The 17,884-nt window shown below is 36.7% G+C and overlaps 2 protein-coding genes across 3 annotated transcripts in view; both read left to right on the forward strand.

The window, feature by feature from the left end:
* Nucleotides 1-6,177: 6,177 nt before the first annotated feature.
* Nucleotides 6,178-17,884, forward strand: part of LOC149489289 (FMRFamide receptor-like) — a 149,096-nt gene continuing 137,389 nt past the window's right edge. For both annotated transcript variants that reach the window (XM_089712013.1, XM_089712019.1), the window contains exon 1: nt 6,178-6,445. The gene's annotated coding sequence lies outside the window, so the exon portion shown is untranslated. The remainder of the gene's footprint in view (nt 6,446-17,884) is intronic.
* Nucleotides 11,827-12,609, forward strand: LOC149489290 (uncharacterized). The gene has a single exon (XM_089714926.1). It carries the CDS (start codon nt 11,847-11,849, stop codon nt 12,495-12,497), a length of 651 nt encoding a protein of 216 aa, XP_089571052.1. The 5' UTR covers nt 11,827-11,846; the 3' UTR covers nt 12,498-12,609.

Raw genomic sequence — 17,884 nt, forward strand, 5'->3', positions numbered from 1 at the left:
ACCTAACCTAACCTAACCTAACCTAACCTAACCTAACCTAACCTAACCTAACTAACCTAACCTAACCTAACCTAACCTAACCTAACCTAACCTAACCTAACCTAACCTAACCTAACCTAACCTAACCTAACCTAACCTAACCTAACCTAACCTAACCTAACCTAACCTAACCTAACCTAACCTAACCTAACCTAACCTAACCTAACCTAACCTAACCTAACCTAACCTAACCTAACCTAACCTAACCTAACCTAACCTAACCTAACCTAACCTAACCTAACCTAACCTAACCTAACCTAACCTAACCTAACCTAACCTAACCTAACCTAACCTAACCTAACCTAACCTAACCTAACCTAACCTAACCTAACCTAACCTAACCTAACCTAACCTAACCTAACCTAACCTAACCTAACCTAACCTAACCTAACCTAACCTAACCTAACCTAACCTAACCTAACCTAACCTAACCTAACCTAACCTAACCTAACCTAACCTAACCTAACCTAACCTAACCTAACCTAACCTAACCTAACCTAACCTAACCTAACCTAACCTAACCTAACCTAAGATCCGCGTTGGGATCTCCCTCGCGGACCCGCTCTGCTTCCTCCTTCTGCGACATCACATCTTCACAGAATGTGATAGCCGCGCGCCACGTTCTGTCGCTGCCAACCATTGCGCGAGCTATGGAAGGCAGGGAGAGATCAGGGCCGACGACTGCGACTAGGTGAGCACGGGGCTCGGACCACGCGGGGCACACGGCGAGAGTGTGGTCTGCCGTGTCCTCCGGACTGTCACACCAATGGCAAGCCATTTGCGGCTCCCGCCTGGCGACTTTGCACAAGTACCACCCGAAACAGCCGTGTCCGGACAGCACCTGTGTCAGGCGGAAGGTAATTGCCCCATGCCGCCTGTCGCACCACTCGCGTAGGACCGGTCGGATAGCTTCGACCGTCCTCGCTCCTGCGCTGGGCCTCTCGAGCCGGCGTTCCCACTCCCTGAACCGCCGCTCGAGAGCATCAGCCCTCCATTGCTGGACTTGCTCCAGATATGGATAAATTCCATGCGATCTGGACGCGGTGACGCGGCGATAAACGTCCGCCAGCATCTCGGCATCCAGGTCCCACGGGGGCGTCCCAGCCATGACACACGCGGCCTCGAAGGACACTGTGCGATATGCCCTCACGACTCTGAGCGCCATGACCCGCTGCGGTCTACGCAAGTATGGTCTGGTACGGACGCTCAAAGAGTCGGCCCAAATGGGCGCACCATAGAGGGCCATGGAGCGAATGACGCCGGTGTATAGACGACGACACGCACCCCCAGCCCCTCTTAGATTCGGGAGCAGACTTCCAAGTGCCCCGGCCACCCCAACAAGACGGGGGGCGAGGCGACGAAAGTGCTCCACAAATGTCCACCGGCTGTCCAGCACGATGCCCAAGTAGCGCAAAGTGGAACCGACGCCGATGGACGTGCCACCCACCTGGATAGCTGAACCAGCAGCCTGCGCCCTTCGACGGCCGCGAAATAAAATTGCCTCTGACTTGTTCAGAGCGACCTCTAAGCCAAGTCGTTTGATTCGGCGCACAACATCCGCCACACCAGCGGTCGCAATGAGGGCTGCCTCCCTGTACGAGGCCCCGCGTGCAGTTACCAGGGTGTCATCCGCGTAGCAAAGCACGCTGACACCCGGTAGATAAGTGGCACGCAGAACCCAGTCGTAGCCGATGTTCCACAGAAGGGGCCCAAGAACCGAGCCCTGTGGAACACCACACGTCACTTCCTTTTCTAGCCACCCACTACGCGCGGGGTACGCCACAGCCCTCTCCGAAACCTAACCTAACCTAACCTAACCTAACCTAACCTAACCTAACCTAACCTAACCTAAACACACGAATACTAACCTATTTTAGTTAGTATTCGTGTGTTTTTTATAATAGATTAGTTTAGGTGAGGTTTCTATAATAGTTAGGTTAGTGTAGGTGTGGTTGCTGAAAAAGTTAGGTTAGTTTTGATTAGGTTTCAGCAACAGTTAGGTTGGTTTGGGTTAGGTTTCTATGAAAGTTAGGTTAGTTTACGTGAGGTTTCTGCAATAGTTAGGTTAGTTTAGGTGAGGTTTCTGCAATAGTTAGGTTAGTTTGGGTTAGGTTTCTATGAAAGTTAGGTTAGTTTAGGTGAGGTTTCTGTAATAGTTAGGTTAGTTTAGGTGAAGTTTCTTTAATAGTTAGGTTAGTTTTGGTTAGGTTTCTATAGAAGTTAGGTTTGTGTAGGTGAGGTTTCTATAATAGTTAGGTTAGTTTAGGTGAGGTTTCTGCAATAGTTAGGTTAGTTTGGGATAGGTTTCTATGAAAGTTAGGTTAGTTTAGGTTAGGTTAATGTCAAAGTTAGGTTAGTGTAGGTTAGGTTAATGACAAAGTTAGGTTAGTTTAGGTTAGGTTAATGTCAAAGTTAGGTTAGTTTAGGTTAGGTTAATGTCAAAGTTAGGTTAGTGTTGGTTAGGTTAATGACAAAGTTAGGTTAGTTTACGTTAGGTTAATGTCAAAGTTAGGTTAGTTTAGGTTAGGTTTATGTCAAAGTTAGGTTAGATATCTGGCCTGGGTAGGTTTCTCTATATCAACTTAAAAAAAAAAAAAAAAACAGGAACTTAAAATATTCCTGTAGCCTTTTGTAGAAGTCCAAATTCAAAAATTTTTAAATATTCTTCTTCAGTTATTATTTTTCTATTTAAAAAAAAATTAAAAAAAAATTGGTATAAAATTGTGCAAACCGAGTTGATGTGCCTAAGAGATGTGGACTTCGCTTCGTTTCGTTTTTCGCCGATTTCTCCTAAACCGGTGGGCGGATTTTTATAAATTTGGTATCAAATAAAAAGACTTTTCGGGCCGCATTCCTGGACACCAAATTGAATGCGGTGCATAGCCCAGTTCAATAGAAATGAGAGGTGGCTCCCAACGTGATTTTCCTCGTTTTCTCCTAAACAGGTTAGCAAATCCTCATGAAATTATAATCAGACGATAGACCTCGTTATTGCGCATCCGTAGACACCAAAGTCGATAATATTCATTTACTGGTTTATTAATTAATCGAGGGAGAGATTTAGCGCTTTTGGAAGTGATTTTCCCCTACTACTCCTCAGCGGATGGATAAATTTTCACAAAATTAGTTTCTAATAAAAGTTCTCATTGATGCGCATCTATACATACCAAATTCAATTAAATTAAACAAATGGTTTATAAAATAAACGAGATAAGATTTTAACGCTAATCCGCACTATAAAACTCGGTTGAACAATTATTATTATGTAGTTATTTTGTTATTTACTTTTATTTTTATTTAAGACACCCTGTCTAACACCGTCTTTGAAGTATTTAGGGTAAAAACAACAAAAACTTCACGTACACAAATAAAATAAAATTATGCTGTTTTAAAATTGTTATATTATGTAGTTAAATGTTTTATATTATAATATAGAAATGTAAAAAAAAATAAGCTTTACCTACCTTTTATAACTACTATCCTCCCTAAGCAGTTATTTACAAGAATAAAAAATAATAATAATTAATTTTTACAAATTAATGTCTTAAGTGTATCTAAAAGATAAAAAAAATACACTACAAATCCACACAATACATCTAAATAAATTATAATATCATCTGATGTCGATAACTCGCAGATAAACTAAAAAAAAATAATTAGCATGCCCACCCGGGCTCGAACCCCGACCCTTTTGGGTGGACTTTAATCACAGAGTGCTGCTGCGTTTATTAAAGTTTTTCATCCATCGCATAGATGGCCTTGTTTCCAAATATAAACATTTTCATTATATAATATCTATCGGTAATCATAATAATACGCATAAATAGATAAAATTAATTTAATGTAGAATTTATTTTAATCATCATTTCTATAGTACTGTCCTAAAAATGGCTTAATACGACACGACAGATCGTTCGATATGATTAATATTACTTGAGTAAGGTGATAATAGATGGCGGTAATTTATTTATAGTATTTCTGTATCGCGCTATAATTGTTTTTTCTCGAGTCCATATATAGAAGGGTCAGTGTGGCACCGAAACTAAAATAGGATAGGCTCTTTCTCTGTTCGTACTTCGTTGGTTCGTTTGGTTCTTTGGTTCTTTGGTCGCCCGTCTTACTGACACATCTTGTTCTTAGCTCGAGCAGCTATAAACTATTCGTTGATCCGTGATCGTTCTGTGAAGACGTTTAAATTCTAATATAGGATGTGAATGTTAAATTTTAACTCACCCAGGGTGTTGCATTGGCAACCCTAGGTGTGGGGAATTTGTGGAGAGAGTTGGTTTGGGGAAAATGTGGGGAATTTTGACAATTTGACATTTCTTGAACCGAAAATAGAAGAAATAAAAGAAGTAAATGTTTCCCGATATGCGATCGCTGATTTTTATTACAAAAAAAAAGAAATTAATTTGTAACATTTCAATGGATTATTATTTATTTATCTACCCAAATAACTTCTAATTATGTAAACTTCAATCCATACTAATATCACATAAATGCGAAAGTAACTCTGTCTGTCTGCCTGTTACTCAATCACGCCTTAACTACTGAACCAATTTTCATGAAATATGGTATGGAGATATTTTGATACCCGAGAAAGGACATAGGCTACTTTTTATCCCGGGAGAATGACGCAATCCCGGAAATCCCAAGGGGACGGGAACTATGCGGGTTTTTCTTTAACAACGCGGGCGAAGCCGCGGGCGGAAACCTAGTAATCTATTAATATGTCAGTCATTTATTGATGGATTTTAAAATTTTTTTCGGCCACTGGTTAGTTTTGATCTAAGTATATTTTAATTAACACTATTATGGTGAATATAATATTTTTCTATTTTTATAAACTTTTCCATTTTTACTTACTTACTTACTTACAAAATTAATGTCATTGAAAAACTAAATACAGATATATTCACTGTTTTCAGATTTTTTCCTATGTACACACACTATTACCTAGTTGATTACAAAATTTTTGCGATTTTTGAATATTAATATCTACGCAACTGTTCAATCGGTATAATAATATGAAAGGTTCTTGTTTATCTTGGGGTTCTCTATATTATAATATGTACCAAATTTGGTTCGTTTAAGTTTTCGAGTTATAAGGGGGTGAAAAGTGACTCCAAATGGTTCGTGTAACACGGCTGCTGCTCGCCAGTTCTCTTCGCTTGAAATTGGCTTGACACGCTGCCGCGTGTCTGGATTCGGAAGTTTTCCGGAGAGCAATGCTAACTGACCTCACGCAATTCGAGAAATTATAATTGGAAGTATATGGCATTGATCGAATACCTTTATTAAATCAATAATTTAAACATAATATAAGATGTCGTAGTGTATAAAGGGCCACTTAGCGCTTACACAACTGAACATTTCATCTGAACAAACATCTGTTTGTTGAATTATTCCGTATTTATTGTGCCATACACAGATAACAGAAACTAAAGGGTGCCATATTTACAGTAGTCAGTATTTAAATTATCACACATGTGATCTAGGTATTGAAAGGTTTTCTCAACTATTATTAGGCCATCATTGAGCCGTAACTCTCACAGTAGAAGATAATGTTGAGGTAAGTTTACAAGAAGCGGCGCGGGCGCGGCGGCCGGCGACTATGTATAGGCGCGTCGACTGATTTACTCCAAGCACGCTAGTTAGTAGTTACCAGTTAACTAAACAATTCTATTCACATGCCTGATGCACCCTGATGTAGCACTAATATTTATTACATGTATTATATACAACTAGATTAATTATTCACTCATCATCTTCCGCACGAGCATCATCCATTTTCTGTTCCAAGCACTAACATCTTAATAGTTGAGGCAGTGTTATACAAAAAATTACCTAAAGATATTTTCACTTTAAATTACAATTTTTAGACTGGCTTTTAATATTCAACTACATAATATCTTTAAAATTTTTAAGTACACTTTTTAGAGAAAAAGGTTAACGAACCTACGTATATCATATTTTTATACAATATATCATGTATCTGCGGTTGATACAATATGTCACGGTTGGTACAGTTACCCCCCCAGCAGCCGCTGCCGGAGCCGGTGCGGCTGCCGCTAGGGGCGCGCGCCCGGCGAGCGGCAACCGGCGACGCGGACGCTCAGTAGCGCCGCAGACCCGCCGCCGACCGCCGCGTGCCGCCCGCTCCGCGACGCGCAATAAACTTCGCAACTACATCGCGACTCGTCGCCGCCAAATATCGTAGTCAAGTGCACTTTAACGGCTAAGATATTTATTACCTTGCATTTATGAAGTAGAGTAACGGTAGTAGAGTGAAGTTTCAGTGAAAGTGCTACGCATTTTGTTGTGCTACACTGCGCGCTACGCGAAAGTGCAAACTGCGCTCGGAAGCTGTAGCATCGAATGTCAATTATATTCATAATCTGCATCGGTTTGTATAATTTATTCAATTTTATGTTTAATAGTTTATGGTCATGTATATAATTTAAGTAGTTTAATTAATGTACGAAATGCGCAAAACGTGCGAACGTATAATTGATAATTACCAAGTATAAATAAGTCTCTAGTCATTACAATGTTATTTAATTGATTCGAATTTCGAATACGTTTTGTTTATTTAGCTGTTAAATTCTTATTAATTTAATTAGGTACCTAGTTACTTTATGTAAAGTTACATATTATATTGAAAAAAATATACTTATTAACAGTATTATATTTCTCATTGAATTCACTGCATAGCTAGGTACTTAGAATTCAGAGAGAAATTTTAAAATAAAAGAGAAATTACTTTTATATTTTCCCAAATAAAATTATTACCATCACTATATTCTGTCCATTATATTATTTGCTTTTTGACAGTTTCACGCCTATGAAGAATTGTATTGTCTATGTTAAAATGTCATATAAATAATTATTGTACTTCATGGACCGGCCCTGCCCACTTAGTGATGTCTATGTCGTGGCCATATCGTAAATTTGCTCATTTCATGATATGACTGGCCATTTCACGAAATGGTCGCATTTCGTGAAATGGCCAATTTAGTTTGGCCACATCATGATGTGGCTTGAGCAGATCAATGATAAGAAATCGTTTCACGATATGGCCAACTAAACGCGCGGTTTTTTCATGAAATGATCAAAATTATTTGATCATATCGTAAAATAGTTACATTAATCATTGGTAGAGGCGCTGCAAGCTCTGTGTTTATGTGATAAGATGGCGGCCGCTGGCGAAAATTTAATTATTCGCAGTTAAAAACTTCATAATTCGTTTAATAACAATATGAAGAAAGTCATAGCAAAGAATTTACGACGGTTCGAGTACTATGGAAAATGTGGATATCTTATATGTAGTTATTGAAGAAAAAATGCGTCTTAAATAAAAAAATTTAAGACGCATTTTTTCTTTTAGGATATATATTTATATATCCTACTATAGTATTATAATTGTTTTTTAAAAAGCGATCCGCTTCTGGCACTCGCCGGCCGCTGCCGCGGCACGCTCGCTTTGCTCGCTCGGCTCATGCGTTGTTTATCAAAGTCTAACCTAACCTAACCTAACTGTTTTTTATTGCAAAAACGATTCGCTTCTGGCATTCGCCGGCCGCTGCCGCGGCACTAACTTAAATGACATTAAACAAGTTTTTAGAATATTCTGATTTTTTTTTAATATTTTATGGACTCTTTATATTTTATACGATCTGGCCAAATGTGGATGGCCAAATCGTAAAACGTTGACGATTTAACGATCTGATCAAACTATGTTGGCCATTTCATGAAATGCGACCATTTCGTGAAATGATCGATCATATCATGAAATGAGCAAATCTACGATATGGCCACGACATCTACACAGAATTATTCAATGAAGGGTCGATAGATTATAATAATCGATAGAAATACTCTGTTAAATATATCCGATACAGAAAAACTCTTCTATTATGTTATGTAATTTAAACATAAAGACAACCAAATTGTAAGAAAGAAACCAATCTATATCTATATATTATATAAAACTCAAAGGTGACTGATATAGTGATCTATCAACACACAGCCCAAACCATTGGACGTATCGGGCTGAAATTTGGCATGCAGGTAGATGTTAGGACGTAGGCATCCGCTAAGAAAGGATTTCCCGAAATTCTTGCGGGAACGAGGAGAAACGGGGATGCACATACAAAGTCGTGGGCGAAAGCTAGTAAATAATAAAATATTGATTTAGTTTAGTTTTTAGTTTTAACATAAAATTCATAGATATGTGGTCTTATTATTACATATCTTATTAGTACGTTTACGTTGTAATTATTATTTACGTACCTGATTCGATTTATGATAATATTGCACGCCTCATAAGCGAAGCGTTGAGGTGGGTACTACTGTCACTTCGCGCAAAACATCTGATTTTTCAAACTTAAAATGTCTTTATGTATCATACATTGCACTTGTAAGATAATACATACACACACATATTAAGAAAAAACACTATTTTTAACATTCATGATATTTTTGATGTCATTTTTGTTATTTAAACTAGTTAAAAAAGAGTTTAAAAAAGTTCTGTCTTGGACGTCCGTGTGTCTGTAATCTGTATGTGCGGAGGATTTTCTTGTTAACACGATAGCGACCGAAATACTTTACTAATCGAGTCTTTTTTTTTCTCTTACGCTTGAGTATGCTCAGGAATAGAACCCTTTCATTTTTCAGGGTCTGATTCGATGTGGTTTAATTGTTATTAAATAAACAAAAATAATAATTAATAAATAATTATTAAAAAAAAATTATGAGGCGTGCACTTTTGGATTTTCCAAATTTTTATTTTGAATTTATAATCGGAATGGTATCACAATCGATAATCTTTTGGACATCACTTCTGGACCCTGGTATCACCCGTCGAGCTGTCAAAAGGCAATTCTTAAAGTGGACAGACTATACATAGTATCCATACTAATATTATAAATGCGAAAGTAACTCTGTCTGTCTGTCTGTTACTCAATCACGCCTTAACTACTGAACCAATTTGCATGAAATTTGGTATGGAGATATTTTGATACCCGAGAAAGGACATGGGCTACCTTTTATTGCGAAATATGTACCACGGGCGAAGCCGGGGCGGACCTCTAGTAGTATATATAGTATATAGTATCATCACTACATAGTATAAAACAAAGTCGCATTCTCTGTCCCTATTTCCCTATGTCCCTATGTCCCTTTGTACGCTTAAATCTTTGAAACTACACAACGAATTTTGATGCGGTTTTTTTTAATAGATAGAGTGATTCAAGAGGAAGGTTTATATTATGTATAATAACATCCATTAAATAGTGGAGAAGTACTGTTATTTTTGAGGTTTCTAATGTGATGTCGTAAATAATTACATTTTTTCCGCTTACATTGCAAACGCAGGCTGAACCCTTCGAGTTTTATCAAAATAATGTACTAAGTATTGTACACATTGAAAAGGTCTACAGAAAAGTCCGCGATGGCATATGTCTATCTCTTATGGATTACCCACAATAACTTTTTTTTGTCATTTACTTTTTAGGTCAAATAATGGCTAATTTTCGAAGCGATTTAAACCAATACAGCATTAATCCATAACCAATTAAATACCTTGAATACATTGTTCATTTAATATAGATCTATATGGCCCTTTACACCGTATGATTTAAGTGAATATTTTCGAAGATATTACAGATTTAAAAATTGCGGGACGTACCGTTTGCAGCGGTACCGGCCGGCGCTATGTTTTTATATACAACTAGCGACCCGCCCCGGCTTCGCACGGGTGCAATGCTGATACTAAATACACTACAGAAAAATTGTGAACGTTGTATAGGTATATAAAAATATAGCGGCCCGCTCCGGCATCGCACGGGTATAAAATACCTACATAGCCGGGCGGCCGCAAACGCTACGTCCCGCAATTTTTAAATCTGTAATATCTTCGAAAATATTCACTTAAATCATACGGTGTAAAGGGCCATATAGATCTATATTAAATGAACAATGTATCCATGGTATTTAATTGGTTAAGGATTAATGCTGTATTGGTTTAAATCGCTTCGAAAATTAGCCATTATTTGTCGTAAAAAGTAAATGACAAAAAAAAGTTATTGTGGGTTATCCATAAGAGATAGACATATACCATCGCGGACTTTTCTGTAGACCTTTTCAATGTGTATAATACTTAGTACATTATTTTGATAAAACTCGTAGGGTTCAGCCTGCGTTTGCAATGTAAGCGGAATAAATGTAATTTTTTACGACATCACATTAGAAACCTCAAAAATAACAGTACTTCTCCACTACTTAATGGATCTTATTATACATATAAACCTTCCTCTTGAATCACTCTATCTATTAAAAAAAACCGCATCAAAATCCATTGCGTAGTTTCAAAGATTTAAGCGTACAAAGGGACATAGGGACATAGGGACAGGGAAAGCGACTTTGTTTTATACTATGTAGTGACGTTAAAAGTTTTTCTGTAGTGTATTTAGTATCAGCATTGCACCCGTGCGAAGCCGGGGCGGGTCGCTAGTATATATTAATATAAAACAAAGTCGATTTCTCTGTCCCTATGTCCCTTTGTACGCTTAAATCTTTGAAACTACGCAACGGATTTTGATGCGGTTTTTTTAATAGATAGAGTGATTCAAGAGGAAAGTTTATATGTATAATAACATCCATTAAATAGTGGAGAAGTACTGCTATTTTTTAGGTTTCTAATGTGATGTCGTAAATAATTACATTTTTTCCGCTTTCATTGCAAACGCAGGCTGAACCCTACGAGTTTTATCAAAATAATGTACTAAGTATTGTACACATTGAAAAGGTCTACAAAAAAGTCCGTGATGGTATATGTCTATCTTTTATGGATAACCCAAAATAAATTTTTTTTGTCATTTACTTTTTACGACAAATAATGGCTAATTTTCAAAGCGATTTTAACCAATACAGTATTAATCCTTATCCAATTAAATACCTTGAATACATTGTTCATTTAATATAGATCTATATGGCCCTTTACACCGTATGATTTAAGTGAATATTTTCGAAGATATTACAGATTTATAAATTGCGGGACGTAGCGTTTGCGGCGGTACCGGCCGGCCGTCCGGCTATTATAATAATATGCGAAGTCGGAGCGGGCTGCTATGTTTTTACTTTTTATAGGTATACAACGTTCACAGTTTTTCTGTAGTGTATTTAGTATCAGCATTACACCCGTGCCGCGTGCGAAGCCGGGGCGGGTCGCTAGTTATATATAATTTTATTTTGATATATTATTATCCGAAATAGAAATATTCGATATACTTATTATGATAAAGTTAAATGATTTTTTTAATTGAATTTGTTATGTACTACACAATCTCTACCATGTGCAATTTTTGGCAATACATACCAAATGTGTAGGTACAAGATTTAGTTTTTCTTATTGGACGGATGCCTAGTAGGTAGGTACCTACTGCACATGGAAATTATACTGTCTGTAGGTACCTACTACATTAATATCATTAAAATCCCACCAAAAACATTTTCATGTAAAATGTTACCAAGACGAGCCCATATGACTGGCACTGTCAAAAAGTTATCAGATCTCATGTAGAGCCAAGCTTCTAACACTACACGCCCTAACTCTACAAGGCCTAACTTCACAAACTCTACACCTTAGTCAAAATATGTGGCTTGGCCATTTCGCTACATTCACATCGGCGTAAGGTGAAAAATTAATTCACTGTTCATTACTTTTGTGTTATACAATAGTTCTTGTAGTAACGAACGGCCAAGCCACATATTTTGACTTCAACAATGTAAGTTACGCAGATGATATGGCGTTGCTGAGTGCTTCAATCTGCGGTCTTAGAAGATTAGTGGCCATCTGTGAAGAGTACGCTGCTCTTCATGGATTGGTCTACAATACTAAGAAAAGTGAAGTCATGGTCTTTGAGTCTGGGCGCCGAGTTACGCATTTTTTACCCCCAATACGTTTGAACGGAGTGCCATTGGGGAGGGTCTTTAAATTCAAATATCTCGGACACATATTGACCCCTAGACTCAGAGACGATGATGATATTGAAAGGGAACGGCGGGCACTGGCAGTGAGGGCAAATATGATAGCTCGTAGGTTTGCACGTTGTTCTAATGAAGTTAAAAAAACCCTATTTCGTGCGTATTGTACATCTTTTTACACGTGCAGCCTATGGGCTAGTCATACTCAACATTCTTACAGCTCGCTCCGTGTTCAATATAATAATGCGTTCCGGGTGTTAATGGGGCTGCCCCGTTATTGCAGCGCATCAGGGATGTTTGCAGAAGCTCATATAGACTGTTTTTACGCTACAATGCGAAAGAGATGCACATCCCTGGTGCGCCGTGTGCGGGACAGCCCCAATGAAATCATGCGCTGTATAGCGAGTCGGCTCGACTGCTGGTATGTGAACCACTGCTGCAGACTGTCTGCTTCCTTGATAGCTTTGTAGCGGTGGAGTACATTTCTAGCAGTCATAATAAATTTTATTTTTACTAACATAATTTTTAAGATAATAATTGTTACTAACAAAATGAGTCCTGGTTACTTGAATAAATAAATGAATTATTATTTTTGACAGTGCCAGTCATATGGGCTCGTCTTGGTAACATTTTACATGAAAATGTTTTTGGTGGGATTTCATTTCTTTTTGTAAGTTGTTTGTAACAATTTTTTTTTAACAAGGAGTACCTATACATATTGTATATATCTAGGGGAACCAAGTTTTAGATTATTAGATTAGACATCTAGCATAGCGTTATCAAAATTTAATTTAAAATTACAGGTCTCATACAAACTCCCATCCCCTAGTTTAAGAGGTTGGGGGATGAAAGTTACAAGTTTTATAATTTTTTTGTTGTTTGTGTGCTAATACTAGCTTACATACAAAATTTCAGCTTTCTAGGACATTAGGAAATACCTTAAGAATTTTGATGATCATCAGTGAGTCAGTGACGAAATTAGCGTTTTTTAGATATAAATAAAATCTGAAGTATAAAAGCTGATGTAATTAAAACTTAATATGTTCAATAAGTCCGCTATTGACAATATATCCCGAAAATTTTGTTGATCTAGCATAATCCAAACCCAAGTTATGAGGGTTCAAAAAAACGTCGAAGCGCTTCGAGAAAAGGTAGGTAGTGCCCGTGCGCCTCGCTTGGCTCGTCTTGGCGGGGGCACTATAGGCCAGTGGAAATTAACATTAAATTCGCAAAGCACGATGTAGATTTGAATTTTTGGTATGTTGTTTGGATCAGTTAGGGTGATGTAAATCCCAATTTGCAACTTCGAAAAAGTTGTGCTCGCTGCGCACCACGTGATAAACTGCGAAGATTTTGGACTTTTTTCACTTTTTGCTCTAAAAGTCATAAACTATGCGTTTCCGACAAGTATAATTCAGTACATAAATTATGTTTATTAAATTTGCAACAATTTAAGCCTAACCGCATCTCTCTAAACCTTATAACGACTAAACTGTGGCCATTCGAAGATGGTTCATTTTTCCCGAAATATTGAAATTTTTAGTTTTGCTCCCGTTTGAAGCAAAATATTGGCAAAAACCGCTCGTTCTATGAGAAGTTCGTATAATAAAGTTGTAGTGCATTTAATTTTCTTTCATAAGAGCATAGAACAAAGTCTGTGAGACAAATATTTCACACACAATATCTGAAAAACAAAAAGAAGGTAGAAATAGATTTTTAAAGAATTGAAACTGAGAGCATATAAAATCATAAAAAGGATAATACTTTTTCATTTGCAGTATAAGTAATTAACAAAATTACAAAATTTGGGAAAGTAGGAAAAAAGATTATACGCAAATAATAAACTGCGAAAATTTTGGAATTTTTTTCACTTTTTGCTCTAAAAGTCATAAACTATGCGTTTCCGACAAGTATCATTCAGTACATAAATTAAGGTTATTAAATTTGCAACAATTTAAGCCTAATTAAAGCTCTCTAAATCTTATAGCGACTAAACTGTGGCCATTCGAAGATGGTTCATTTTTCCCGAAATATTGAAATTTTTAGTTTTGCTCCCGTTTGAAGCAAAATATTGGCAAAAACCGCTCGTTCTATGAGAAGGTCGTATAATAAAGTTGTAGTGCATTTAATTTTCTTTCATTAGAGCATAGAACAAAGTCTGTGAGACAAATAGTTCACTCACAATATCTGAAAAACAAAAAGAAGGTAGAAATAGATTTTTAAAGAATTGAAACTGAGGGCATATAAAATCATAAAAAGGATAATACTTTTTCATTTGCAGTATAAGTAATTAACAAAAAATTACAAAGCTAATTAAATTTTCAACAATTTAAGCCAAACCGCAGCTCTCTAAACCTTATAACAACTAAGCTGTGGCCTTTCAAAGATAGTCAGTTTTTCCCGGAAATTTCAAATTTTTAGTTTTGCTCCCGTTTGAACCAAAATATTGGCAAAAACCGCTCGTTCTATGAGAAAGTCGTATAATAAAGTTGTAGTGCATTTAATTTTCTTTCATTAGAGCATAGAACAAAGTCTGTGAGACAAATAGTTCACTCACAATATCTGAAAAACAAAAAGAAGGTAGAAATAGATTTTTAAAGAATTGAAACTGAGGGCATATAAAATCATAAAAAGGATAATACTTTTTCATTTTCAGGATAGGTAATTAACAAAATTAAATTTTCTACAACTTTATTTTATGACCTTCTCATAGAACGAGCGGTTTTGCCAATATTTTGGTTCAAACGGGAGCAAAACTAAAAATTTGAAAATTTCGGGAAAAACTGACTATCTTTGAAAGGCCACAGCTTAGTTGTTATAAGGTTTAGAGAGCTGCGGTTAGGCTTAAATTGTTGCAAATTTAATTATCTTTGTAATTTTATTAATTACCTATCCTGCAAATGAAAAAGTATTATCCTTTTTATGATTTTATATGCCCTCAGTTTCAATTCTTTAAAAATCTATTTCTACCTTCTTTTTGTTTTTCAGATATTGTGAGTGAACTATTTATCTCACAGACTTTGTTCTATGCTCTTATGAAAGAAAATTAAATGCACTACAACTTTATTATACGAACTTCTCATAGAACGAGCGGTTTTTGCCAATATTTTGCTTCAAACGGGAGCAAAACTAAAAATTTCAATATTTCGGGAAAAATGAACCATCTTCGAATGGCCACAGTTTAGTCGTTATAAGGTTTAGAGAGCTGCGGTTAGGCTTAAATTGTTGCAAATTTAATAACCTTAATTTATGTACTGAATCATACTTGTCGGAAACGCATAGTTTATGACTTTTAGAGCAAAAAGTGAAAAAAGTCCAAAATTTTCGCAGTTTATCACGTGGTGCGCAGCGAGCACAACTTTTTCGAAGTTGCAAATTGGGATTTACATCACCCTAACTGATCCAAACAACATACCAAAAATTCAAATCTACATCGTGCTTTGCGAATTTAGGGTTTTTTAGTGTCGATTTCTACTGGCCTTCTACCGTGCCCCCAGATAATAAGGTACATACTATATTAATATCATTAAATAATTTAAATTGTATACAATATGTACAATTTGTACATAATAACATGTGGCTACTATAACAACAAAATAATTATTAACTGCTGGACACTTTCTTCTTATTTGTACAGATTACAAAATCCTTAATGTCGCGATCCTACTCGCACTTGACCGATTTTTTCAATTTTCTTAATTATAAATTATACTGACTCTTTTAATTCAAAAATTAATAATAAGTACCTATTTAATTTTGTATCGGTCAGGACTCAGGTGACTCCGAGGCACCGAGGGCGTGTACCGGAGATCGGTTCTCTTTATCGTTTTGTAACCGCTGTTAAGGCTAAAGAGAAGCGTAACTTTAACATTGATGAATATTAAGATTTAAATTAAATAAAGTACAATGGCGGCCGTTGCAGTGGAGTTTTATGATAGAGGGCAGGCGCTTGGCCGTGGCAGAAGAGAGAGAAGTAAATTCTGGTCAAGCCTGCAGCTGCGGCGGCGAGCGGCGACCGCTGTGATCACAGTAAAAGGATTCATTTTTCGCTCACGATAGTACTTGAACCATGCCGTCTCTCTTTGAGTCTAATCGTGAGTATGTTCAAGATCGAATGTTGTGTTGGTGATTTATCTACACCTTTTAGGTAGGTACTTACAATATAATTGAGCTACATGAACCCACAGTCCGCACAAAGTGTCGCAATCAATCGCACGCGACACTTCGAACGCAGATTAAAATAAATGGTTCGCATTTTGGGGCTCGCTTTGTCTCTGTTGCTCTCTAAACATTGTCTGACCGCGACGGTATTTGTTGTGAAAATAATTACAAAACTTAATTGAGACCATCCGTAAGGAAAAAATAGGCTTTTTAATAAAAATTACAACTAAATATCGCAAACCGCAATCAATTTCACTACAATGTAGAGTAACGACGATTTTAGAGACATTTTCAACTGTGACAACTTAGAGGTAACAATTTAATATTTATTTAAAAAAATAACATTGGAAGTACCTATGTTATGTAATTAATTAGCAAAAATTCTCTCATGCCATCAATTTTTATCATGGGATCAGCATTTGAATGTAGGTATCTCTTTTCCAACAAGAATAAACACACCAAAAGTTTGGAAAATCCAAAAGTGCACGACTCATAATGCTCATTTAATTATGAAATATATAAAAAAAAAACTTATTGTAGTTTTCGTTTTTTATTAATTGCAATTAAACGACACTGAATTAATTAATCATTCGCATTCAGTGACCTACAATCGTCGATTAGAATATTTAAAAAAAAAAATTAACTCAAATGATGGATGTTTTCACAAGTTATAGTGTTTTCAGGTTTCACACATGACGGACAGGAAAATTTTTTGACCTATTTCGGTGTTTTTTTCCAATTCTATTGAAGTAAATCAATTTTTAAAAAGTATGGGATTAATCTCCATTAAATTATCTCGACAATAGTATGCAAAATATCTTGATTCCGTGAACTAACAAGGCTATAATAATAAGAATAGCTGCAAAAATGAGGCGAAAAAAATTTTTCGATCGTAAAGCACTCTCTGATGCGTCGTGCAATATTGGTAGGTACCGGATACGTATATCGTGTCGAATTAATAAACACACCAATATTGGTAGGTACCGGGTACGTATATCGTGTCGAATTAATAAACACACCAATATTGGTAGGTACCGGGTACGTATATCGTGTCGAATTAATAAACACACCAATATTGGTAGGTACCGGGTACGTATATCGTGTCGAATTAAAAAACATGCTTATTTAAGTGTGTTAAAAGATATAATATGTAGATATTATTAAATATCAATTTTTAAGTTCATGCCTTGATTTTCAAGGTAAATACGGTCCAGTAAATGGCAATCAGCTAATAAACTAAGTTTCACAGTTAATAAACTAAGTAGGTAGGTGTCGATGCGGGCGCCGGCCTCATCAGTGAGCACAATTTATTGCATCTTGGATACATAAGGCGAGTTACTAATTACTTATCTTAAAACTGCGAGTGAACTGAAATGTGTTAAGAAGAATATCAAATTTTGTTAGGTAATAGAGGGAGCGAAATGTGTCAGGCGGCGCGGGCGGGCCGCACTAAATTAACATTTTCTTTCGATCTCTCGGAGATGCTGCGTGATTGTAGCCCTTCAGCCCGTGACCCCGCTCGCGCCTGTGCGACTGCAATGCTTTCACGTTCGGCCTGGGATTACGGTCACATTTATGGGACTATTGTGTTCCGATCACAAAAACCGAGATATTAAAAATAGGCTTAGATTTATGTGATGTAGATTTTAGATACAACGCGTCATCGAAAATTCATTCATTACAACATTCCACAAAC

Source organism: Colias philodice, chromosome 3 (genome assembly GCF_061535455.1).
Source record: "Colias philodice isolate Cphi_HAF_F1 chromosome 3, ilColPhil1 Martin Lab GWU primary, whole genome shotgun sequence".
Lineage (NCBI taxonomy): Eukaryota > Metazoa > Arthropoda > Insecta > Lepidoptera > Pieridae > Colias > Colias philodice.